At 46.8% G+C, this 23,191-nt stretch overlaps 1 protein-coding gene across 4 annotated transcripts in view; it reads right to left on the bottom strand.

Annotated features, from left to right (window-relative positions):
- Positions 1-23,191, bottom strand: part of USP24 (ubiquitin specific peptidase 24) — a 2,082,369-nt gene that overhangs the window by 1,097,113 nt on the left and 962,065 nt on the right. For all 4 annotated transcript variants that reach the window (XM_085602520.1, XM_085602518.1, XM_085602517.1 and 1 more), the window contains exon 40: positions 20,180-20,297. In XM_085602520.1, the coding sequence (XP_085458646.1) occupies positions 20,180-20,297 (118 nt within the window). The remainder of the gene's footprint in view (positions 1-20,179; positions 20,298-23,191) is intronic.

The raw sequence follows: 23,191 nt of genomic DNA, 5'->3' as shown, positions 1-23,191 counted from the left end.
GACCAGTTCATGGACGTGGGAGGGATAGTGAGGAAAATGCTGAGCCTCTACCAGAAAAAGCATTACTGAAGGTAAGTAACTTGTTCTTCTGATAGAGAATTCGAACCACAAGTTTCTCACCTTTTGAAATGCTACCCAAGCAATACTTCTTAGGTGGTGGTGTCAGTGAACTTGCTAAAAGGTTCTGAAAAATCGAATGGGCAAAGTTCCCCTTTAGGTGAACACGATTGTCTAAGCAGTAGTGCTTCTTGAATGTATGAGGTAAAGCCCATGTTGCAGATAAACAAAAGAGGTACCCTGAGAACAGACGTTCTGGGGGTAAATCCTAACCAGGGAAAATACAATACAAAACACAAGGGAAAACCCCCATTGCAATTTGTATAAATGGGAAATATCTCCAAAATATTAAGTAGTCACCCACAGAACAAGTTCATTTGACAATTATTTATTCATCATTTTATCAAAATTCATTTTTTTTTAAGAATGGTTATAAAAAATAGTTTTAATACATTGATGTTCATAGACCATAATAAATAACATTCAGATGTACATGAAACAAATAATCTCAGCACAAACATAAGAGCCCTGACATGAACAAGAATATTGAACAAACTAATCCAATTATACAAATTAACAACTCATCTAAACATAAAATGAAGCAATGTAGACATTAATACATCAAAAAGAAATACAAACAAATTACATTATATAAAAATACATAAAATGTGCATCACATATAACAACCACAAGGACAAAAAGTGAAAAGCGCCAATACTTCTTAGATGGTGGGTCGGTGAACTTGCTCAAACTAAAAGGTTCTGAAAAATCAAATGGGCAAAGTTACCCTTTAGGTGAACACGATTGTCTAAGCAGTAGTGCTTCTTGAATGTATGAGGTGAAGCCCATGTTGCAGCCTGACAAGTCAAGAACTGGCCCCCTGAGTGCTAACGCAGGAGCAGCATCCTTGGCACTGGTAGAATGAGTTTGTAATCCCTCAAGGGGGTTACTTTTCAGCTAGCACGTAGTAGATTTTAATGCAGAGTACAATCCATCATGAGATAGTTCTTATCTGCTCAGCCGAGCCTTTCTTCACACCAGTGTACCTGGTAAAGAGCTGGTCTACTCAGTGGTCTTTGGTATGATCGACTTAGAAGCTGGGTGTTCTTTCGAATCCAACCGGTGAAGCCTCTTAAGAGGGGTGAGATGGAGCAAAATAAATACAGAAGGCATTGACCAACACAAAATGAAGTCACGACTTTCGGAAGGAAGCTAGAGTCTGCAGTACCAACTTGCCCGGGTAGAACATGGTTTAAGCGGGTTAACAGAAAGGGCCTATAACTCGCAGATCCATTGTGCCAAAGTTAGAACAACAACAAAAACTATCTAGCAGGTAAGGAGTTAGACAAACAACTGTGAAGGGGCTCAAAAGGCGCACACATGAGTAAAATGAAGTCCCCTTGGGGCATAACAAACGGAAAGAGAGGAATCGTAGGTTTTAACCCTTTGAGTTAACGGATAACAACAGGAGATTTAAATAACGATGGTTGGTCCGGCAACCGTACACAGGTCAAAAGCCCTTTAAGTGTGCCCAATCAAGGCCTTGCTTGGCTAGGGACAACAGAAATAACAAAACTTTGGACAGCATGGCATAAAGCATGTTTCTCTTTATAAGCACACCAGGCCACACATTTTCCCAACAGCAGACATACACAGATTTAGTTGAGGGATGCCTGGCTGCTAAGATGACATCAACAACTTTTCTAAGGGTGGAGGTTGGAAGATCGGAGGACAGATGCTTGTGCCAGGAGTTTATTAATACTGTACTCTCCGTGTCCAGTCCATAGCCACTAAAAAAGAGGTCTTCAAACAATGGGGTGCGCGCCCCTGGGGTGGAGGGAGGGATGGAAACACCTCTGAGGGGGGCGCAAGCTCCACAGAAAGATTTCCCCTTCACATCATTCATTCTGACATCTGAAGCACTTTGCTGACGTTTATTCTTGAGAATCGTGGCTAACGCAAACAGGACTCTCTCTGATTGGAGCATCAACTTGGACTTTCCTCTTATCTGGGACACAGCAGCATAAAGGCAGGAAATGGTCACTAAGTGCACTTCCATACAAAATGAAACTTAAAAACATATACTGCTTTGCCGAGAAAGTGGTGCTTCTTCCCTGCCCTTTGCCTTTCTTGCTGGTGCCTTTTACATCTGTTAATCACACTGCTGTCTAGACATCAGAAGCTACTTGTAGGTTAAGTTTAAACATTTCTCTGCAGGATAATTTCCTTATTCCCCCATCCATGCTCTACTTCTGTTCTTTTTTTTACCACTACCAAACATAAATTGAGTTTTTCCTCACAGCACGACACTCTTACGAACATGATCACTCAACAGGCGTTCACACTGTCAGATAAGCAGACATTCTTTCACACAAACACACACACTTATTTATTTATTTATGGATTTGTATCGCGCTAGAATCGACTCTTAACAAGAGTATCTCTGCGCACAGAAAAGAAGAAAGAAGAAGAAAAAGAGGCCGGCAGCTGCAGGAGGTATATAGTACAGTTCAATTCAGTGTTACATAACTGGAGCGGTTGACAGGTTTCTAAAATAAAAACGTTTTAAGTTTTTTCCTAAAAACAAAGTGTTCTGAGCATTGCCTGAGCTCAAGAGGAAGTTTATTCCATAAAGTTGGACCGGCCACCGACAGGGCTTTCCCACCTTGTCTGATCTTCTTTGTGGTAGGTACTTTAAGTAGGAGTTGGCTACTGGACCTAAGAGGCCGAGTGGGGTTGTACGGAATACATTTGTGCTTCCAGTAAGAGGGTCCAGATCCATGTATGGTCCTATGGATGAGACAGCATGTCTTAAAAGTAATCCTCTTACGGATTGGGAGCCAATGTAATTTGTCAAGGAGTGGTTTGGAAGGTGTTCTTGGGGGGGCGTTCAGCACAAGTCTCGCTGCGGTGTTTTGTATCACCTGGAGTTTTGCTAGGACTCCCTCATTAGCTGACAGCAGGAGTCCGTTGCAATAATCCAGGCGACTCAGCACTAGTGCCTGTACCAAGGTTTTTCTGGTGGAATCAGGTAATAGCGGGGGGACGCTAGGTGGCGCGCTGGCGTATGGTTGCCTCTGAGTAAGGCTCCCCGCAGTCCGGCGACATTATCCGATCAAACTATCCTTTTGCGGTGGCTGAGGGAGCTGAAACTGCACACAGCGGTGGTGTGGAGGGTCTCCTGCTACTAAGCGAAGTTTGGATGCAATCGGTGCCGCGCTCGAGTTGGTAGCGGCTCGGACAGATTGGCCGGGTCGCGCGACTGGGGACTGTGGAGCGCATTGTCGGCGACGGCGGCTGGGACAGAGCGTGGCTGCAATAACGGCTGAGGGCCGAGAGAGCGCGGAAGGAGACGACTGGCCCCGGAGACGAGTGCGTGGCTGCCGCTGCGGGTTCAATTGCGGTACTGTGGGCTGTGAGCGACGGAGGAGCCCTCTCTCACCCTCCCACACACTTGGGGGGACCTGCGATGCTCCCGGAGACTGACGCTGAGAGATAGTGCGAGGAGGCACAGAGGTGACGGGGGTGTGGTGTGCGGAATCGTCCCCTTATCGTCACTCGATCCAGACCTTGGACTCATTGGGGCTCCTGGACCACGATTGCTGTCGAGTGTGGAGCTGGGTAGATCGGACCGACTGTGGCCCGGGTATGCGGACGGGAGCTGCGGACCCATAAACGGAACACCTGCGGCCTGGTGAGAACTGTCCGGGGATCCTCCTTCCCAGTGGCGCTTGTTGGGTATCGGGCGCTGTGTAGGAGTGCTGGGAGCTACCACTGGTGCCCCCGGGCTGGGCGTCGGACGGGTTGCCGTTGCAGTGTTGGCGGTTGGGGGCCACATACGCCGGCTCTGGTGACGGCGCCGCTGACCGTACGGCAGGCCTACGGATTGTCGGCAGGATTGATGAGGCGGGTGCTGCTGAGAGGATGGTGCCTGCGGTGCGGTTAGCCCTGCTGGCTTGAGACGATTTGCGGTGTGGATCTGCACACGGTGAGAGTCACAGTAGTGCCTGCAGACAGCAATGGGCAAGACGGAGGCGCGAGAGGCTAAGCTCACCTTTGACTCCGGAAAGAAGGCCGCAAAGACCGGGGAAGCAGGGCCTGCCCCGGCTACTGCGGATGGAGGACCAAGGAACCCTGCGACTGCCGAGGCCAGTCTACACGAGGTGCTGCAAGAGATGCGCCAAGGGTTTGCAACGATAGCGGACAAGGTGGACCGCATATCGTCCCGTATGGATGCGGTGGTGCAAAAGTTGGATGCACATGAAGAGCGCCTTAAGGGGGCCGAACAACGTATATCAGATGCGGAGGACACTGCCACGCGGCATACTTCGCAGCTTTCCAGAATGGACAACTTACTACGAGTGATAGCCTCTAAGAATGAGGACTTGGAAGCGAGAAGCCGGCGCAATAATGTCCGCATCGTAGGCATTCCTGAGACGACCAATACAGGCAAGATGGAGGACTATGTGGAAAGGATGCTACTGGCAGCGATTGGGTCGGAGGCTTTATCTCCCCACTTTATTGTGGAACGCGCGCATCGCGCTCTAGGCCCTCGGCCGAAGCCGGGTGCGACCCCCAGGCCCATTATAGCTCGATTGCTCAACTATCGGGACCGAGATGCGGCACTCAGGGCGGCGCGTGGGACGCGCTCCTTATCCTATGAGGGCAACGCTTTCACGCTGTTCCCGGATTTCACGCCGATGGTCCAGGAGGAACGCAGGAAATTTATAGCCGTGAAGGCCAAACTCCGGCAGCTACAATTGGATTATGCATTGCTCTATCCAGCCCGGCTGCGTGTTACGTACCAGGGCAAACAACAGTTTTTCACGAACCCACAACAGGTGGAGGAATTCCTCAAACACTACAAGCGAACTGCCAGGTCTGGGGCTGTGGCAGAGGCGGAGAGGTCGCCGCAGCACGGAGAGGAGATGGACGGTGAACAGTGAGTGGGGTTAATAAAGGCTGCGCGTTGCTAACCTGGGGTTGCAGGAACACTAGATGAGGGAGCACTACTTGTGGAATCTGATGGCCATAAGGGGCACATTGGTTTGAAGGGCTGCATAAGATTTCCATGCTGCAATGGGAAGGGGCTGCGGTGACGATTACTGAACGGCCTGAGGGGTTGGCTCTGGCTAAGTGAGTACAACTGCAGTTCCGCCTCTATGGGACATATCAGATGTTGTGTGGGAGTGCACTCTCTCAGCTGCTGCTGGACATAACGCTGGACACCCCCCTCTGGGTCATTGAGTCAGGCTGCAAGTCCTTTGTTAGTCTGGGACGGATGAGGGGGGAACTGCGGTGCCACCTAGACGCAATCCCTGACGGGAAATACCCTAGCTTATATGGGGTGGTTTGATAATGCTACGGTTTTCGGTTTTTGGGGTGTTTGTGGGAGGGGCGGGGGGATTATTTGCTGGCAAGTTGGGGAGTGCTTCAGTGGGTGGGGGGCGGATGGGAGGTTGCTCTGGCATGGTTGGGAGAGGGGGGGGCGGGAGGGGGGGTTGGGTTGGGGTTGAGAGTTGATTTCAAGCACAAAGCATGGATGTTGGGGGAGGAGGAGTGTGTACTGTTTCTTCTGGGAGGACCGAGGCTATGGTTGCTGGGACGTATGTTGATCATTGAGCTACTGCTGATGCGAAGACTATCACTAGGGGACAAATGGATGCTAGGGAAGTGGGGACTCGCTGTAAGATGGCTGACATGAGGAGGGGGGTACGGCTCACGGTTCTCTCTTGGAATGTACGTGGATTGAATGATGCTCGAAAATGTAGACAGGTGTTGGCCTATTTAGAGCAGCATCAGGTGCATATTGCATTACTGCAGGAAACACATCTTAGTCCCAGACCACATTACACACTGGCGGGTCGGTGGGCGGCAGTACGCAGCTTTTCGTCGTACTCAGGGTATGCCAGGGGAGTTGCGATTTTAATAAAAAAAACGATACCCTTTGTGAAGATGGGGGAACAGGTGGATGTTGAGGGGAGATTTGTGGTGTTATGGGGTAGGCTGGGCACCGACACGGTCAAGATAGTCAACTGCTATGGTCCCAATGTGGATACGCCATCCTTCTTCACACATCTATGGGGAAAGATACTAGACACTGGCTCTATGCATATCATATGGGGCGGAGATTTCAATGTGGCTTTAGTTCCTGGGGTGGACAGGTCAGACAATAGTCCGCAATATCATCCGAAGGCCCGGGATGCTCTAGCGGGAATAGTAGAGGAGGGGGGATTGGTAGACAGCTGGAGGTTTGTACATGGTGGACTCCGGGAGGGCACGCATTTTACGGCACATGCTAACACGTGGGCTCGACTGGACTATTGTTTTTTGTCTCGGAGTATAGCGTCGGATTTGGGAAGGGTAGCGCACTTGCCGCGTTCGTATTCGGATCATTGCCCGGTTCTGGTCCAGATAATGGTCCCGGGATACGGGAGCACTAGAGCCCGATGGCGCATGCACCCTACGGCACTGTTAGATGCGTTGTTTAAGACAGAGTTGGGAGAGGAGATCGCGGAGTTCTTTCCTCGCAATAAGGGGTCAGTAGAAAGTGTGGACACCATCTGGGAGGCATTTAAGGTGACGATTAGGGGATTTTACATATCCAAAAGCTTCGGGGTCCTACGAAACATACGAGGGACACTAGCTAGATTGGAGGGAGAGCTTCGGGACCTAGAGTCTCGGATGACCAGGGAACCGATGGGCCCCGTTCAGACAGAATTCAGGGAACGGCTGACGCAGTTTGAACAGGAAGCGGACCGGGAGGCTAAGTTCCGGGGTAAATACTGGCAGGCCCGTAGATATTGCGAAGGTGAGCGGCCGGGACGCGCGTTGGCGGAGGTTACGAGGCCGCCGCGAGGTATGACTCATGTATTGGAACTGCATGCGCGAGATGGGACCACGCGGCGGGATACGAAAGGTATTTTGGAACTTTTCACTCAGCACTATACTGAGCTCTATACTGCCCACGAGGTGGGGGATGTTGCATGGGGGGATTTTCTGGATGAGGTGGCGCTATGCTGGCTGAGTGACGAACATAGGGAGTTCCTTGGCGCGCCGTTTGAATTAGATGAAATCCGGGAGGCAATCATGTCCCTCGCCAATGGCAAAGCGACTGGCTTGGACGGGTTGCCAGTGGAATTTTATAAGTGCTACATTGAAATAATGGCCCCAGTCCTCAAGGAGGTGTATGAGGAGTCTTTAGAGGTGGGCATGTTGCCGCGGTCGATGAGGGAAGTGTTGATTACGTCGCTGTTAAAGCCGGGCAAGGATCCTGCTGATTGTGATGCATATAGACCACTGTCTTTGATTAATTGTGACACTAAGATATTGGCGAAAGTACTGGCCAATCGGCTGTCATTATTGATGACTAAGATAGCCCTTCCGGACCAGTCCGGTTTTGTGCCTGGGAGGTCCACTGCTAACAATCTCCGTACCCTCTTTTCGCTGATGCATACCATAGCACCGGATAAGCCGGTGGCTGCCATATTTCTTGATGCCACAAAAGCGTTCGACTCTGTGGAGTGGAATTATCTCTTTGCGATCTTGTATAGGATGGGGTTTCCCAAAATATTTGTAGCATGGGTACGGTTGCTGTACACCGATCCAACGGCACGGGTCCTTATCAATGGAGAGATGTCGAACCTGATTTCCTTGACCAGAGGTACTAGACAGGGCTGTCCATTATCCCCGCTGCTATTCGCTATCGCAATTGAGCCGTTGGCATGTCGTATCCGGCAGCTGCACAAGGGCAGCGCCTTTCACTGTGAGCAGCGTCAAATAGATGTGTCATTATATGCAGATGACCTGACGTTATACGTGGTGGATCCACAGGCCAATCTTAATTCGTTACTGAGAGAATTTTTGGTGTTTGGCCGGTTGTCTGGTATACAGATTAATTGGAAGAAATCGCAGTTCTTCCCCCTGACTCCTGCGGTGCCCCGGTTTGCACTGGACTATCCGATCGAATGGTGCGATGAGGACTTACGTTATTTAGGGATTCAGGTATCGAGGCTTCAGGAGGAGACGGTGCGGCTAAATTACGGAACTGCCATTACCAAGTTAACGGATGATGTGACTAGATGGATTTCTTTGCCATTTACTATGGCGGGAAGAGCCTCACTCATTAAGATGGTGGTGCTGCCTCGATTTCTATATTTGTTCCAAAATGTTCCGTACTATCCGGGTGCATATTTCTTCCGACGACTCCGCTCAGAGCTGATACGACTGTTTTGGGCCGGGAGACAGCCGAGGCTGGCGTGGTCGATTGTAACCCAACCATATGATAGAGGTGGCTTCGATGTCCCCGATTTTTTAACATACTACCTGAGTGCTCAAGCTCAGTATGCCTATCATTGGTTTGTACCCACTCCATTCATGCCGCAAGTGGCTGTGGAGGACTGGATAGTTAGGCGGCTGCCGCTGCGCGGCATTATTCACGGCCCGGTTAGAGCGATTGAGAAGCCGGCTACTACGGTGACTTGTACGATAGATGCGTGGCAGCGGATTCTTTGTAAGGTGGCGCTTCAGCTCTTATATGCACCGACCCTGCCACTGGTGTATCACCCGGAGTTGTCCTTGTTGCAGGAAAGAGGGTTCCAGGGGATGTGCGCTCGGCGGCGGGTCTGTAGCTGGGGCGATTTATTCCTGAATGGGCGGTTCAAAACGAGAGACCAGTGGTTTCCAGGGGATCCGCCTACTCCGCTGGAAGTGTTTTATTATCTTCGACTGCGGCAGGGACTCCAGGTTATTTTACCACAGTTCCCAGAGGAACCCGATGTGGTTCAGCCTCTGAGAGTCTTACTTACGTCCGCGGATGGCAGACACCTAGTATCGAACCTCTATCGTAGTATTAGAGAGCACAGTGGTGGCGGAGCGTGCAGAGCGCTTGGCCAGTGGAATGCGGATCTGGGGAGAGACATTACAGCGGCGCAGTGGAAGTATTGCTGTGCACAGACCGCGCAGATATCGGCTAGTTGTAGACTGCGTATTGTTCACTATAAGTTTCTGCAGCGTTTGTACTGCACGCCGGTGCGGAAGCTACGGTTTCGTCTTGCGGATAACGACAGATGTGAGCGGTGCCGCGCGGAAGGAGCTGGGTTTTTACATCTGGCGTGGTTGTGCCCGGCGGTGTCTGAATATTGGGCGCAGGTGCACACGGCGCTGATGTCGATGCTGGGTGCCAAGATCGACTGTGATCCCCTGGTGATGCTCCTGGGGTATACGATGGATATAGCCAAGGCACATCGGAAGTTTGGGAATATAGCTCTGCTGATGGCGAAACGACGGGTGGCGTGCAGGTGGGGAAGAGGCCGCGCACCGAAATTTAAGGAATGGATAGCGGATTTATTGTATTGTCAGGAACAGAATACAATATACGCAGACACGCAACCATTGAGTAGTAGGGCCGTGGATATATGGGACCCGCTCAGAGCATATCTGGAGGCACAGACAATGGCTGAGAATGCCGGATCTCCTGCGGCGAGTAACGCTGGATCCGCTGCAGCTTCGGAGAGTTAGCACCCGGGGGCGGGGGTTGTCCCGTGCGGCTGGATAAGGATGGGCGGGCGCTAGACAGCGGGGGGAGAGATGATGTTGTCACAAAAGGGTGATATAGGCGTGCAGGAGCTACCGCCTGGACGAGAGGGGTGCACCTATTTCAAACATCTGACCTTGTAGTGGTAACACTTTATAGTGGGGTGGCCACTCTCACACCATAGCCATGAGGACCTTGGTTGACCAGAACATATGTGCGGACGCTTTGTGATCTTGAGTGCAATACATCGCCTCCGAGCCTCCGGGATGTCGGACAAGTGGCTGTGGATATACAAGATGACAGCGACTATAAGTGGTTAATTGTAGCCGGCCCGAGGGGTTGTAGGCGCGATGATGTACAATTGTTTTGCAATCATAATAAAGGTTTTTGAAACTTGAAAAAAAAAAAAAAAAAAAAAAATCAGGTAATAGTGGAAAAACTTTACGTAAAAGTCCAATAACATGAAAACATTGGCCAACCACCCAATTGCCATGCTGTTTGAAAGTGAGCTCCCGATCAAGACGAACCCCTAGGTTTTTTACGACCAGGTTAGGTTCAGGTACTTGACCAAGCTCACATGGCCACCACTCCGGAGTCCACAGAGTTCTAACCTCCCCAAAAAGCATTACTTCGGTCTTATTTACATTACATTGGAGGTAGTTAGATTTCATCCAATTCGCCACAGCCTTCATGCCATCTGAGAAGGCCACCCTCACTTCGTCAGTAAGATGTTTGAAAGGGAATAAAAGCTGAGTGTCATCAGCGTAAGCGACAGGGACAAACCCAAAGGCTCTCAATATTCTGGCCAGGGGTGCCACATCGATGTTAAAAAGAGTCGGGCTTAGACAAGAGCCCTGTGGCACCCCCTTCGTGATATAAGTTTCAGTCGACCGGAATGAGCCCATGCTAACGGCTTGGGTATGGTTAGATAGAAAACTCTTTAGCCAGGTTAGCGCTGTGCTCTCAATCCCAATTGCGGTCAGACGTTCGATTAAGATTTTATGGGATATCGTATCGAACGCTGCCGATAAATCCAACAGTACCAAGATCACCGAGTACCCTCTATCCTGATACATGTGAAGGTCATCTGTCACAGATAGCAAGGCGGATTCAGTACTCTGTTTAGGTCTAAAGCCGAACTGAGAGCCATCTAGTTTACCAGACTGTTCAATGTAGTGTGATACCTGTTTGTTAACATGTTTCTCTATAAGTTTCCCTAATAAAGGGAGTAAAGAGATGGGCCTAAGATTAGATAAGTCGGTCCAGGGGATGGAGGAGTTTTTTCTGATGGGCCTTACTAATGCTTTTTTCCATTCCCCAGGAACTTGCCCCTCCGTCAGAGAAAGATTAATGAGACATTGAATCTGTGGGCTCAGACTTTTTCCTACTAACGGGATGATTCTGGCCGGGATAATGTCTGAAGGGCTCCCGCTTTTGATCTGACCAAGATAACATTCAGTATCCATCAGGGAGATAAGGGAAAAGGATTGCAAGTGCGTAGATTCTGACTCTTTTTCCTTTTCCAAGAGTAACAACGTATCTCCAATGGTAGATAGATTGGATTTAGAAATGTCGTCATGAATCTTATTTATTTTGTTTGTAAAAAACTGAGCAACTTCATTGCAAAGTTGTTGTGAAGCTAGTTCAGAAGTTTCACAGGCTGCTGGTTTCACAAATGAGTTTAAGGTTTGGTATAAGATCCTGGGAGTATTTCCTGCAGCTAAAAGCAGAGCCTGTATGTGGGATTTCCGGGCATTACGAATTTCTTTATGATATTTAGTTAGGGCTGCCCAGAAATGATTCTTGTCAATTTCATCGTGGGTCGTTCTCCACACCTTTTCTAGTTTCCTCGCCTGTTGTTTAAGAGATCTCAAGTGCTCCGTAAACCATACTTCCTGTTTACGAGCTAAACGAGGTTTGTAGGTTTTCATGGGAGCAATCCTATTAACCACCTTAAGAATGGCCCGATTATAGTTGGCTAACGCCTTGTCAACATTCTCTCCAGAGCAGATGGAGGGTGCAGCAAAATGCTCCTGAAATATTTCCGGAGTGATCTTGTGCCATGGCCTACGCCTGGTAGAAAGGGCTTGTACCTGAGGGGGAGCTTTACCTGAGTGGAAGGTGAAATATTCCAAGACAAAGTGATCTGTCCAATTAACTTGAGTAGGAGAGGCGCATAACAAGGTGTTAAGTTTATTGGAAAAAATGAGGTCCAGAGTATGTCCTGCTAAATGAGTGGGGCCAGTATCCATTAGGGTTAATCCGAACAGAGAGATCAGTTAGTAAGGATTGTGCCTCAGCATTATCTTTCAGGTCGCTATGCACATTGAAATCTCCTAGAAGTATAAATTCGTTCTCAGTATCAATGTGTCTGGCAAGTATCTCCAACAGCAAGATGTTAAAGCTAGTACAAGGGCCAGGAGGTCGATAGACCAATGCCCCTTTATAGCTAATTTTCGTGGAAATGCAGATTTTAAATACCAGAAGTGCTCATTTCCTCTAAGATGGTAGGGCATGCAACAGTTTCACAGACTGTACACATATTTGAAACAGGGAAAGGTTCACAAAACTTGGGTGGGTTAAAACACCACAAGTGAAAGGAATATTAGTGACTCAGAATGTAATATCCAGAAACCCAGCGCCGGTACATTCAGATTGCAGCCACCGAGTCACTCCAATTCTACAAATTATGGGTTGCATCAAAAGGTAAACGTCTGGAGTCACTTCTGTTGACCTTCTCAAGGTCCGGGTGATGCTTTCTTTGCTGATAATCTTTCTAAAATGCAGAACACCACACTAATAACCACACTAAAAGGAACCATTGAATAAAAATAAGCTGGAAAAAAAATAGAGCGCTATGAGGTCTTGCATAGGGCATATCAGCGCCTGCAAATGCTGATGACCAAGTGTTCTTGCTCTTTGTTGTCAAGAGGTCTCAGTTGAGAGTTATCTCTGTGAGTACTGGTGTTTTAGCTAACAGCAGTTTAGACTCTGCAAATCTGCTGTGAAGCAGGCACTTTGAGAGCCCGAGGCAAAATTACATGACCATTTGTCATAGTATTTTAAGGTGTTTCCAGGCCATTTGTTGCAGTTTTGCACCCTTTTAGTTCATTTGTGATAGTGCTGTAAAGAAGCTGCCAGCACAGCCTTAATGTAGATTCGGCCCATTAAAAACTGATAGTTGCTGTGTATTCCTATCCCAGCTCTAGTCAAGTAGGCCATTTTTGTTGCCTGCACCAGAGCCCATGGTATCTATACTGCTTTCACATGGTAATACAAAATAAACACATATGGCTGTGAGATTTCAATTGACTGAGTTGTATCTTCAGAGCAAAGACCTTGCCCCGAGAATGATGTGGTTGCCAGGTCTGCCAACATTCTGCACTTTCGCTGCATCAGGCTGCAGGGTATTAGATGTGATCCTGAAAGGTAGGGGTGCATTCACTGACCTTGTGGCGGTTTTCCCTACAAAGAAAGTTTCCCATCAAAGGGTGTTGAATGAGTTCAGTGGTTGTGGGCCAGATTTACAACTCACAAACTTAACTTTCCAAAAACCCTGCTAATGTGGTTTTGCTGTTGCGAAAATTAGTTGTCGGCTAACACCTCAGGGTTAAACTGATTGTCAAAGATACTAAATCCCAACTTTCATAAACATTAGTGATGCAGGTCCGGACTCCGAAAAAATAGATAGGGGGGGCTTGGCCTAAAAAAGTTTGAAGACCTCTGCACTAGAATGACTTGAGTCTGATGTAACAAAATAGGTTCTGCCGATTTAATCCGCCTGGATATTTAGCTTTTGGATTAACTGGTTTTGGACTTTTTACTGTGGGTGAGTCCCACAACTGCTCTCTCACCCACCATGACCACTTGATAAATGGACTACCCGTGTTTACTGCCAGTGTCTGCCTTATAAGATAAGGCTGCTGCAACAAAGCACGGGTAAGGGGCACTTGGTTGGTTACACATGAACATGTGCACATGCACGTTAGAGGGATGAGTGTGAGAGAATACAGGTGTGTGCAGCCCAGAAACTGTGCACAGATAGCCTGACGCAGAGGGGACCCTGCAGGGTTAGATACTGACCTGGGAGTAGGCCTTATAATATTGGTGGACACTCACAGGGAAAGTCCGTGTGGTTTACTGATTTGGTTGCAGTGACACTTTATATATACATTGGGGTAAATCTGCCTTAGAATGCAATTTCTCTTCCTTCTGGCCTACAAAGTCCATCAAGATATCAAACTGGGATGAAACATGCTCACAAAGATGGATATTGCAAGTTCCAAGCAGATCTATTTACACCTTATGGGCCATCCAGAATTGTCCTATTTCTTTGGCTCAGCTCAGGATTAGAGCCAGGGCCTTCTGTTACATTGCTGGGCCAAGTTAATTACATTGCTCTCCAGCAGAAGGAACAAACGGCTCCCCATACAAAGTGAGCAGTCAACAGTGCTTCACTCAGCTTCTGAGAAGGAAGGGGTAGGGAAGAAAATCTGCATCTGTTAATTAGCTGTCACTCTGTACCAGGGTTGGGACAGCCCAGGACCACTGAAGGGAGGCCAGGCCTCTGGAACCAACTCAGGAAGTGGTTTCTCTATAATGTTCTAGTGGGAATGGCTCTGGCAGTGATGTCAGTAAGGGGCGGAGCTGAGGCCCCCAAGGGAGATGAAACCAATGACTCCTGGATGGCACCATCTTGATTTGTCCCACCATGCTGTGCAGGAGGGTTAGGACAGGGGTGGAGAGGTGATGCGACACCCTAGGACACCTGGCTTCTACAACTTTCCACCCCACTTAAAAATTCTAGCACAAGGGGGAGAGAGTGATTTTAGTTGGAGCTGGACACTGGGACTAGAAAATAGGTACTCGTGGACAACTGTAAGGAGAAACCCCCTGATGCCCAACTGGACTAAGGACTTTGCCTCCAGTTGACCCCAGGACCAGTGGATCTCTCTCCAGGACAAGGAAAGCTGGTCCCCTTATTCCCGCCCCCCCAATAGTGCCAGTTGGGGTAAGAGCTAGACTTCTTTCTACGCCCAAACAGGAGAGAAGCTCCAGAGGACAGGCAAAGAGCGAAAGTCTGGTTCACGGAATAAGTAGAACCAACCCACTGCATAGTGTGCCTCCTTAAAGGCCAGGAGGCCTGAGACGAAGGCTTCAGGTGGGTAGGGCTCACCACCACGAGCAAAATTAGCCAACAAATGCGACAATCGACCCAACAGGGCCTGAGATGTGCATGAAAGAAGGATTTGACTACTTTTTTGGGCTGTCTGTCGTGGACCCAGGGAGGCAGGGGTCACCACCAACGATAAAAAAAGAGCATGGGGGGTGTAGTAAGTAGTGCAGCAGCTCTACCCAAGGAATTTAAAGGAATGACCCTGACTTTGCAGGGTCAAAGATTAGACCCACTTTGCTTTCTGCCACAAATCAAGCACTCTCCAGGCTGCAACTTTTGTTGAATATCTTGGAAGTGCAGCGATCTCTGTTGGTGGGTCTTATTGGTTACATGTTTGTGATCCAAGTTTAAGAAAGACACAAACGCATGTTTTATGTTTGTATAATGCTTTATTTAAAGGTGATGTTATTGCGGATCATAACTTTTACTCCTGAAAAGCTGCAATGCTTTATTAAATATAATGTGTGCACGTGGTTGTAATACTTTATTACTTGTAATGATTGCAGATGGATTATGGTTACTGAGGTCAGTGTTGGGAGAGTTATGACATTTTGGTCTTTAAGTGTGTAATACTGACATAATTTAAAGTGTCACTCTCATACATGTGCTATATTGTACAGTGTGTGTGTGATGTCTGTGGTCATGACCTTTTAGGGGTCAAGTGTAATGTTATTTAAGATATTTCCACCAGCCTTATGTACATTTCTAAATTAATGCATAGTATTTAGTGTGTGCGTAATAAATGCACTTTTCCTTTTTTGAAGGAAAAGCACAGAGAGCACAATCATTTATTGAGTGTTATTTTGTGTGCCAGTGCAGTGAATGGTGATTATTAGCCTACATCACCTCCCCTGAAAAGCCCCCGGACTTCTCTGTTTTGCTAGCCAGAGAGAGTCAAGCGCGACAATGGAGTATTTAGTTCTCAGTGAGGGGTGGGAGACCGTGGACCCATTACTTGTGCCTCCACACAACTAATAGACCGTTTCCTTAGACCCGGTCAGTCCTCATTTTCTTCAGAACTAGGGGCAAGAGAGGTACTGGTGGAAAGGTATACAAAAGTCTCTAGTTCTTCTCAACAGGAAACGTGTCTTTAAGAGAGAGCGACACAATGGAAACTTCAACGTGCAAAGGTGCTGACATTGTGCGTTCTCAGTGGTGGCGAAGTGATCAAGCCAGGGTTCTAACTCTTTCCTGGAACACACCATATGCCACCTCCGGGTGAAACTGCCACTAGTAATCTGCAAGGAATTGATGGCATAGTTCGGACACTCTGGCATTTAAGGAACCTAACAGGTGGTATGTCACCAGAAAAATTGCTTGGATGTATGGCAGTACCGCATGGCAGTGGTGTTGTCTGTGAGCACCTGTACCAGTTTCTTTCTGATGGACTGCAGGAAGGATTTCAATAGATGGCTTTTGGCTCCAAAAGGCTGATTTGGAGCAAGGCCTTCACTGAAGAACAGACGCCTCTTAAGTCCACCACTCCCAGATGGCCTCCCCAACCTAGAATTGATGCACCAGTCACCACCGCAAAACCACTGTGAAATCTGTGTGGGGTAAGGTGAGGGGTGTGCCACTGACCAAATCGCCATCCCGCAGTCACCACAGCAGATCTTTTGCAGTCTCCTGTGAAATATTGCCCAGATCAGACCAGACCACCTGGTGCTGTGCTCACTGGAACTACAGATCCCACTGCAGAGCCCAAATATGCCAATTGGAGTGCTTGACTAGCAGGATGCAGGAGGCAGGAGGCCATCAGTCCAGTAGTCTCCAGAGTCATGCTTACTGAGATCCAGGACAGTGGTTAAAACATCATGATCATAGCCCAAATAACCTAGACTCTCCATTCCAGGGGATAGGCGCAAAACTGCAGTGTCCAGAATGGGTCTAATGAAGGGGAGCGTCTGAAGTCAGGTGTGTCTTTGGCATATGAACCCCAATAATGTTAAGAGTTTTGCCATAATCTGGAGGTGGGTAGCGACTGCCTGGGGCGAACCCGCCTTCAACAACCACTTGTTGAGGTAGGTGAGGACTAGGACCCCTGAGCTTCAAAGATGTGCTGCTGCCACCACCATCACTTTTCTTTTGTGATTACCTGAGGGCCAAAGTGGAGCAAAGAGAACTGAAAATGCTCATGGCCTACTGTGAACCGCAGGTAATGCTTGTGGGCCTGCATTAAAGGCATGTGAAAATAAGCATGCTGTAGGTCCAGCGCTAGCATGAAGTCTCTAGTGTTGAAGGCAGACAAGACCTGGGCTAGGGTGAGCATTTTGAACTTGTCTTTTTTTACAGGAAGGCATTGAGATGGTGAAGGTCAATTATGGATGGAGGTCCCAGTACTTTTTCGGTACCAGTAAGTAACGTGCATAACAACAACCAACTTCTGGCATCAGCTCCCTTTGTATGGCTTCTTTGGACAAAACAGTCTGTACTTCCTGCAGCAAGAGATGGGTGGTTGTCAGCAATTCTCAGAATGGCAGAAGGTGTTCCCGGGTTTGAAAGCTGGTAAAGCGTAATCCCGCTGAACAATTTGCAAGAATCACTTACTTTAATGTATCACCCATCTTCCTGGCAGAGAGCATCTGATCTGGCTTCTGACAGGGTAGCTGTGCACCGCAAAGGCATGTTAAAGAGGCTTGGAGTGGGAAGCAGCTGGGGGTGTTGAAGACTGGACTGTCCACTCTCCCTGTTGCCCTCTTCTAGGGGTACTGCAGCTGCTAAAAGGCTGTGGGGATTGCTGCACCTGCTGGCACTGTTGGAGGTACTGAAAGTCTCTACCAAAGCCCCAGAGAGGGGTGAAACTGCGAATGAGGCAGGCACAGAGGAGCAGAAATGCTCAAGGAGTGTTCCAGGGCTGGAATTGCTTTATTTCCCAACAGTCAGGAGCATTTGAAAGGCCTGTCCAAAAGGCTGGCCTGAACACCTCCCAAAAAGCTACTGGACCGCATCCATGTGTCTCTGCGAATAGCTATACTAATGCCAATAGCCCTGCCAAGGAAATCAGGCGTATCCACAGAGGATGGTGAACTTGGCTGCATCATGACCATCTTGCATAGCCTGAGAATGAATGGCTCGGGTGTCTTCCAGGCCACGGAGTCCCACAAGTCATGAGAACAGCAGCCTAAGAGATAGTTGGTATTCACTGAACAATTGGCTAAACTTGTAGAGAAAACTCATACCAAAGTTCTCCATCTTCTTCGATTCCTTGTCAGGGGTAGTAGTGGGAAAAGTGTCCAAGTTCCCTCTGTCGGCCGAAGCCTGCACCACAAGGTTTTCATGAATGGGGTGCTTAGTGAGGAAAGCTGGTTTGCTTAGAACAGAGTGATGGTGCCTGGCAATGCACAATTGGACACAAGCAAGGTTAGGCCCAGGTACCAAAGTGTGTATCCCAACAGCCTCATTGAATGGGAGTAGAGTCTCAGAACTCAACTGGCCACTCTGCACCACATGTATCAGAACATTAGTTTGTACCTCCTGAGGGAGAAGTAAAAAAGATCAAGGACCTCTGCTGCCATAACCATAACAAGGGAGGCACTGTCTTCCGTAGAGGACCCTGAGGGAGAAACTGAACCAGTGTCTGGGTAGGTATACAAACCACTGTCATCCTGGAGATACTCTAACCGTTTGTCCTCTTGATAAGGTTGGAAATCTTATCGCAGCATCATAGCCTCCCTTATCTGTGCCGAATAACTTGTGGAGAACATGAGCCCTTCTAGTAGGTAGAGGCACTTTGTCTAAAACTATGGTGGTAAAGCGGTAGCAGCTCGGATAATGGAGCACATGGCTCCATCTCTGCATTGGACAGCACTATGGATTTATCGTCGTCGTCCGAAGTCAATGGTGCTTGCATCAGCAGATCGTGTTCCAGTGTTGGCTATGGGGCCGGACACAAATTGAAAGTGTGATGGTCTGGAGACCTGAGAAGATCTAGAAGGCAAAACTGGTGCTGAAGGCAGACCCGCCAGCAGAAGCCCAGGAGTCAGTAAAGTGAAAACAAAGGTGCAGCACGGTAATGCGGAAGTCCTCTATTTGCTGCAATATTGCCAATGGCCTGGAAATTCCAGGGTTGGAATCAACCCCTTAAGTAGAGTGACTTTGGGAATGCGACCTGAAGGCACAATGAAACCCTCGCACATTCTCAGGAGAACAAGAGAGGTGGTAAGGGGCTACCTTCTTGTATTTGTCCGAGCACTTTCAGCTGGAAAAAGACTGGTTGCGGGAAAAACCCCAGGATTGGGACCAGAACCAACCATTGGACCTTGATTACGGAGCTGGTATTGAAGTGCTTAGCTAACAAGAGCTTCTCAGTCTCAAATGGCCTTAGGGTGCATCAAGGCTCAATCACTGTAAGCCTTGGATTTGTGATCCGACCTTGGGCACCACAAGCAAATGATATGCAGGACAGTCACATTTCTTTGTGACATTCTCCACAGGGTTTAAATCCTGTAGACTTGGGAGACATATTTCCCTTGATCATTGAAGATATAGAAGAATGTAACTGTCTCAAAAAATGAGATGTAGCTCTGGATCCGCATATGTAGGCACAGAAGGAAAGGAACTGATCTTGGTGCGTGAGGGTGGCTTCTATATAGGCACACGCGTCACATCAAGAGGGAATGATGTTGACTGGGAGCCACTGGCGCCACCAGATAGGACACACATGGGTACTGCTGAATATTTTCCGGATCCAGCTTGAGCCCTGGGGAAATAATTAAAAAGGTGAGGGATATGTGGTCAGAAGCCTTAGCAATAGAAGTGGCTTAGTCAAACATAAGACTATGAAGGATAAGTAAAAGCTATTATATTTCAATTGGGGAGGTCGAGGATTGTTCTTTCTGAGATTGAGAAACAACAGATTAACTTTGATCTATCTGACAATCTGAGCATCTCCTAATGATCATTTCGTTTTTTAGACACACCACTGATGATTAAAGACAACACTTGGATGCTGATAAGACCAAGACCACATCAGGAACATTGGATGCTAGCACATTTTCAAACCCCCCGGCCAAGGAGTAAGAATATCAGGTTTGCTGTTGAGCAACAGGCTGACAGGAGGCATACATCAAAACTGCATTCAGCACAGTAAAAAACAAAAAATGGTCAACAACTCTATTATACATCAGAAATGCACAGCTAGGTCTCCTTTTATGACAAAATGAATCTTCTCGTCTAAAATAACATATAATTAGGAAAACACTTATTTCTTTCTGAGAAAAGGCAGGCAAATGAAGAGCTGGATGAAAATTCCCATCAATTCAAATTGTGTACATGAGCCCCAATGTAGCATCTCCCAGCCTAGTCCAACATACAAATTCAGAGCAATATACTAGCAGAGTTGGTCTCTTACAAATTGTCATGACAAAAAATATAAGCAAAATATTCACAACAAATATTTATAAATATCATACTTTGGATGAAAATCCTGTTGACTGATGGCAGAACTACCAGCTGGTAAATGACTGTTCAGAATGATTCTTGAAGCACGGAAAAGGAAATCATCCAATAACTGTTTAATCAGAGAAGGGCCTGAAACACAACACATAGGCAGCTTAGGTTAAAAACATTATTTCAACAAATGACAGCAGCATAATAAATTCACATATTAGTGCATTAAAACATTTTTTTCATACAGATTTGACTGTTAAAAAATCATTGAAAGTATGTGAGGGGTATTCATAATATAGCGCCAATTAAGTGTGAGTTTCAACTACTTTCATAATCAAAACAATAAGTTGGTTACCTTCAGTAACATCCTTTCTAATGACTACATACCATTCTCTCATTGTGAATGTTCTCTCCACACTTCAGTCTGTAACTAGAAATTTCAGCAATATAATTTCAGCATTCCTAGGTGGTGTTTTGCATTTGACTGCAGATTTGCTAGAGGCCATAATGAAAGTGAAGAAACATCCATAGTGGAGCCACTGGTGCCCACAATCACAGCTAAGTAAATTTTTTAGGGTGTGCTAAAGACCAGGGTGGAAATAAGTAATAACTAAATAAATACAAAACAAACAGAAAGAACATTACTGATTAATTAACCGACAACCAAGTGGAAACAGGAAGGTAGAGAAGACTTTGCGATAACAGAACATATCCTTGAGAAACAATACTATAAAGGAAAGTAACTTATTCTTCTAATGGATACTTCTTCTCATTGATTCTTGAGTAATGAGTTCCAAAGAAGCATTAAAGCGGGGCAAAGGGAGGATCCAATTTACCAAGTGCTAATTATTACCTACCTAGAACGTCTGTTTTTGGAATAGCTTCACAACACCTATTTCCTGAAAAACTATTGATTAACTGGTCATCAATTCCAAATTCTCCCCAAGTAAAACCATACAACCCCTATTGGGGTTGTGATATAGTCTGTGGAAGTGATTCTGTCTTTTGAAAAGGTGCAGATCTGGATAAGGAGGTAGTTATGAAATCACTTCTGCAAGCTAAAACTACCAAACCACTTCAGAAATAAAAATGGGTTGAGACTTATCAACACTGAGTGGACCAAAGAATGTTTAGGGAAATGATCAAAACCAAGTTTTTGCTACTCTCCTACTCGTCGACAATCACAAGAAAGGTCTCCTTTATGATGGAATTGTGTACTGAACACAAAATTCATAAGATTTTAGTGCAAACCTGTAAGAAAGGTCAAAACAAGATTTACTTTCCAGAACGGAAGTATGAACAAGGTGAACTGAAAGATACATGAAGTTAGTTTAATATTCACACTGTAAAGGACAAAAGAACAATAAATCATGTTTAGAAGAGCAGCAGAAGGCCATAATAGCAGCCAAGAAAGATTGTTCAAATGTTCAAGTCACTGTATATAAGGGGAATGACAACCCTCATAACAGAGAAAGAGCTAGCTGCAAAGGTGTTAACTAAACGCCTTTTAGGAAAAAGCCCTTCCTAACAGAATAGATTATCTAGTGTAAGGTCTCAAAGCAATCGGAACAACTTCCAAAACATCAGGAGGCAGATAATAGGACTAATGATTTATTTTCAATTTTGCAAGCATGCATATTTAAAGAATACTGAATGGAGTCAAAGATTACCATGAAATGTTGCAAATGCAGATCCCTTTCAAAATTAGAGGCCACTGGGGTTTCTAATGAATCTGGATATTAACAGCATATTGTCCAGTCCCAGTTATAAGGATGACTTTGGCAGTGTTCCCTCGGATCTTCTATAAATGTGTCCGAATGAGAGGCATTGGAGAGAACACATAGCACAGATTCCTTTGAATCATAACATTTTCAAACCTATCACTACACTCTTATTTATGTGAGAAATGGTGGTCATGCTGTCTAATCAGTATCTGAAATCGAGTCTCCACAAGCAAAGCTCTTGGTGCTAGACAAACTGCCCTCAATCCTAACAAGTTTATGTTAAGGGCCCACTCATGGGGAAAGACGGTTTACTTGATATTCTATGTGGACTTCCCAATTCCATTAAAGAGGAATAGGTTTTGAATGTGGATTGAGGAAAGCAGGTTCTTTGCTGTTCCTCCCACGAGTCAGTTAGCTGACTGGCTCCATCACTGACGTTTTTGTACCGCTGCATGGAATATCTACATAATTTCTTCAACGAAAACTAATTTGTTCTATCAAAGTTACAAATACTGTGGCAGAGACCTCATTCAGACTCAAGCCGAAAACACCCAAAATATGAACAAGAGCCTCTGTCTAGGCAGTCTGGCAGAAATTGAATGATCGTTTGTAATCTATGAACTGCATCTAATGAACAAGGTACTTACCTTCGGTAATGATGTATCTGTAAGAGACATATACTAGTTCGAGATTCCTTATCTTAGAATTACCCCCAGGCATTACACTGGATCCGGAGAATTTTTCTTCAGCAATACCCCTGCGAGTCGGCAGATGGCGTCCGTCGTTGGCGGGATGGTCACTGGGATGACATTGGGGTGCTTACTTAGATCCCGCCCCTGCGTGCTAACGTCAGTTCTGACACTACTTTCCATGGCGGAAGCATAGAGCCATGAAAGACACTGACAATTGGTGCGCTACAACTAGGGCCCTGTAAGGGAGTCCCTATTCCTAGAAGTCAGTTCGCAGAGCGGGGAGGATGGGTGGGCGGTAAGGAATCTATACCCAATATATTTCTCTTACAGATACATAAAGGTAAGTAACTTGCTCTTCTGAAAGAGACTATTAGTTTTAGATTCCTTACCTTAGAATAGATACCCCAACAATACCATCTCCAGAGGAAGGTCTACAAACCAAGTTCACACAAGAAAATCCTGGAAGATAGAACGAGCAAAGTAGCCGTCCTTTTGGACTTGACTATCCAGGCAGTAATGTCTGGTGAACGTGTGCATAGAGGTAAACAACGTTTACCACGAAACTTTTTGCCCGCAGGGATTCACAACGCGTTCGTTACAACGACCGCGTTGTGATTCC

This window comes from Triturus cristatus, chromosome 4_2, assembly GCF_964204655.1.
Source record: "Triturus cristatus chromosome 4_2, aTriCri1.1, whole genome shotgun sequence".
NCBI lineage: Eukaryota > Metazoa > Chordata > Amphibia > Caudata > Salamandridae > Triturus > Triturus cristatus.
Note: the sequence above shows the minus strand (reverse complement) of the source record. Positions and strands in the feature narration are given on the sequence as shown.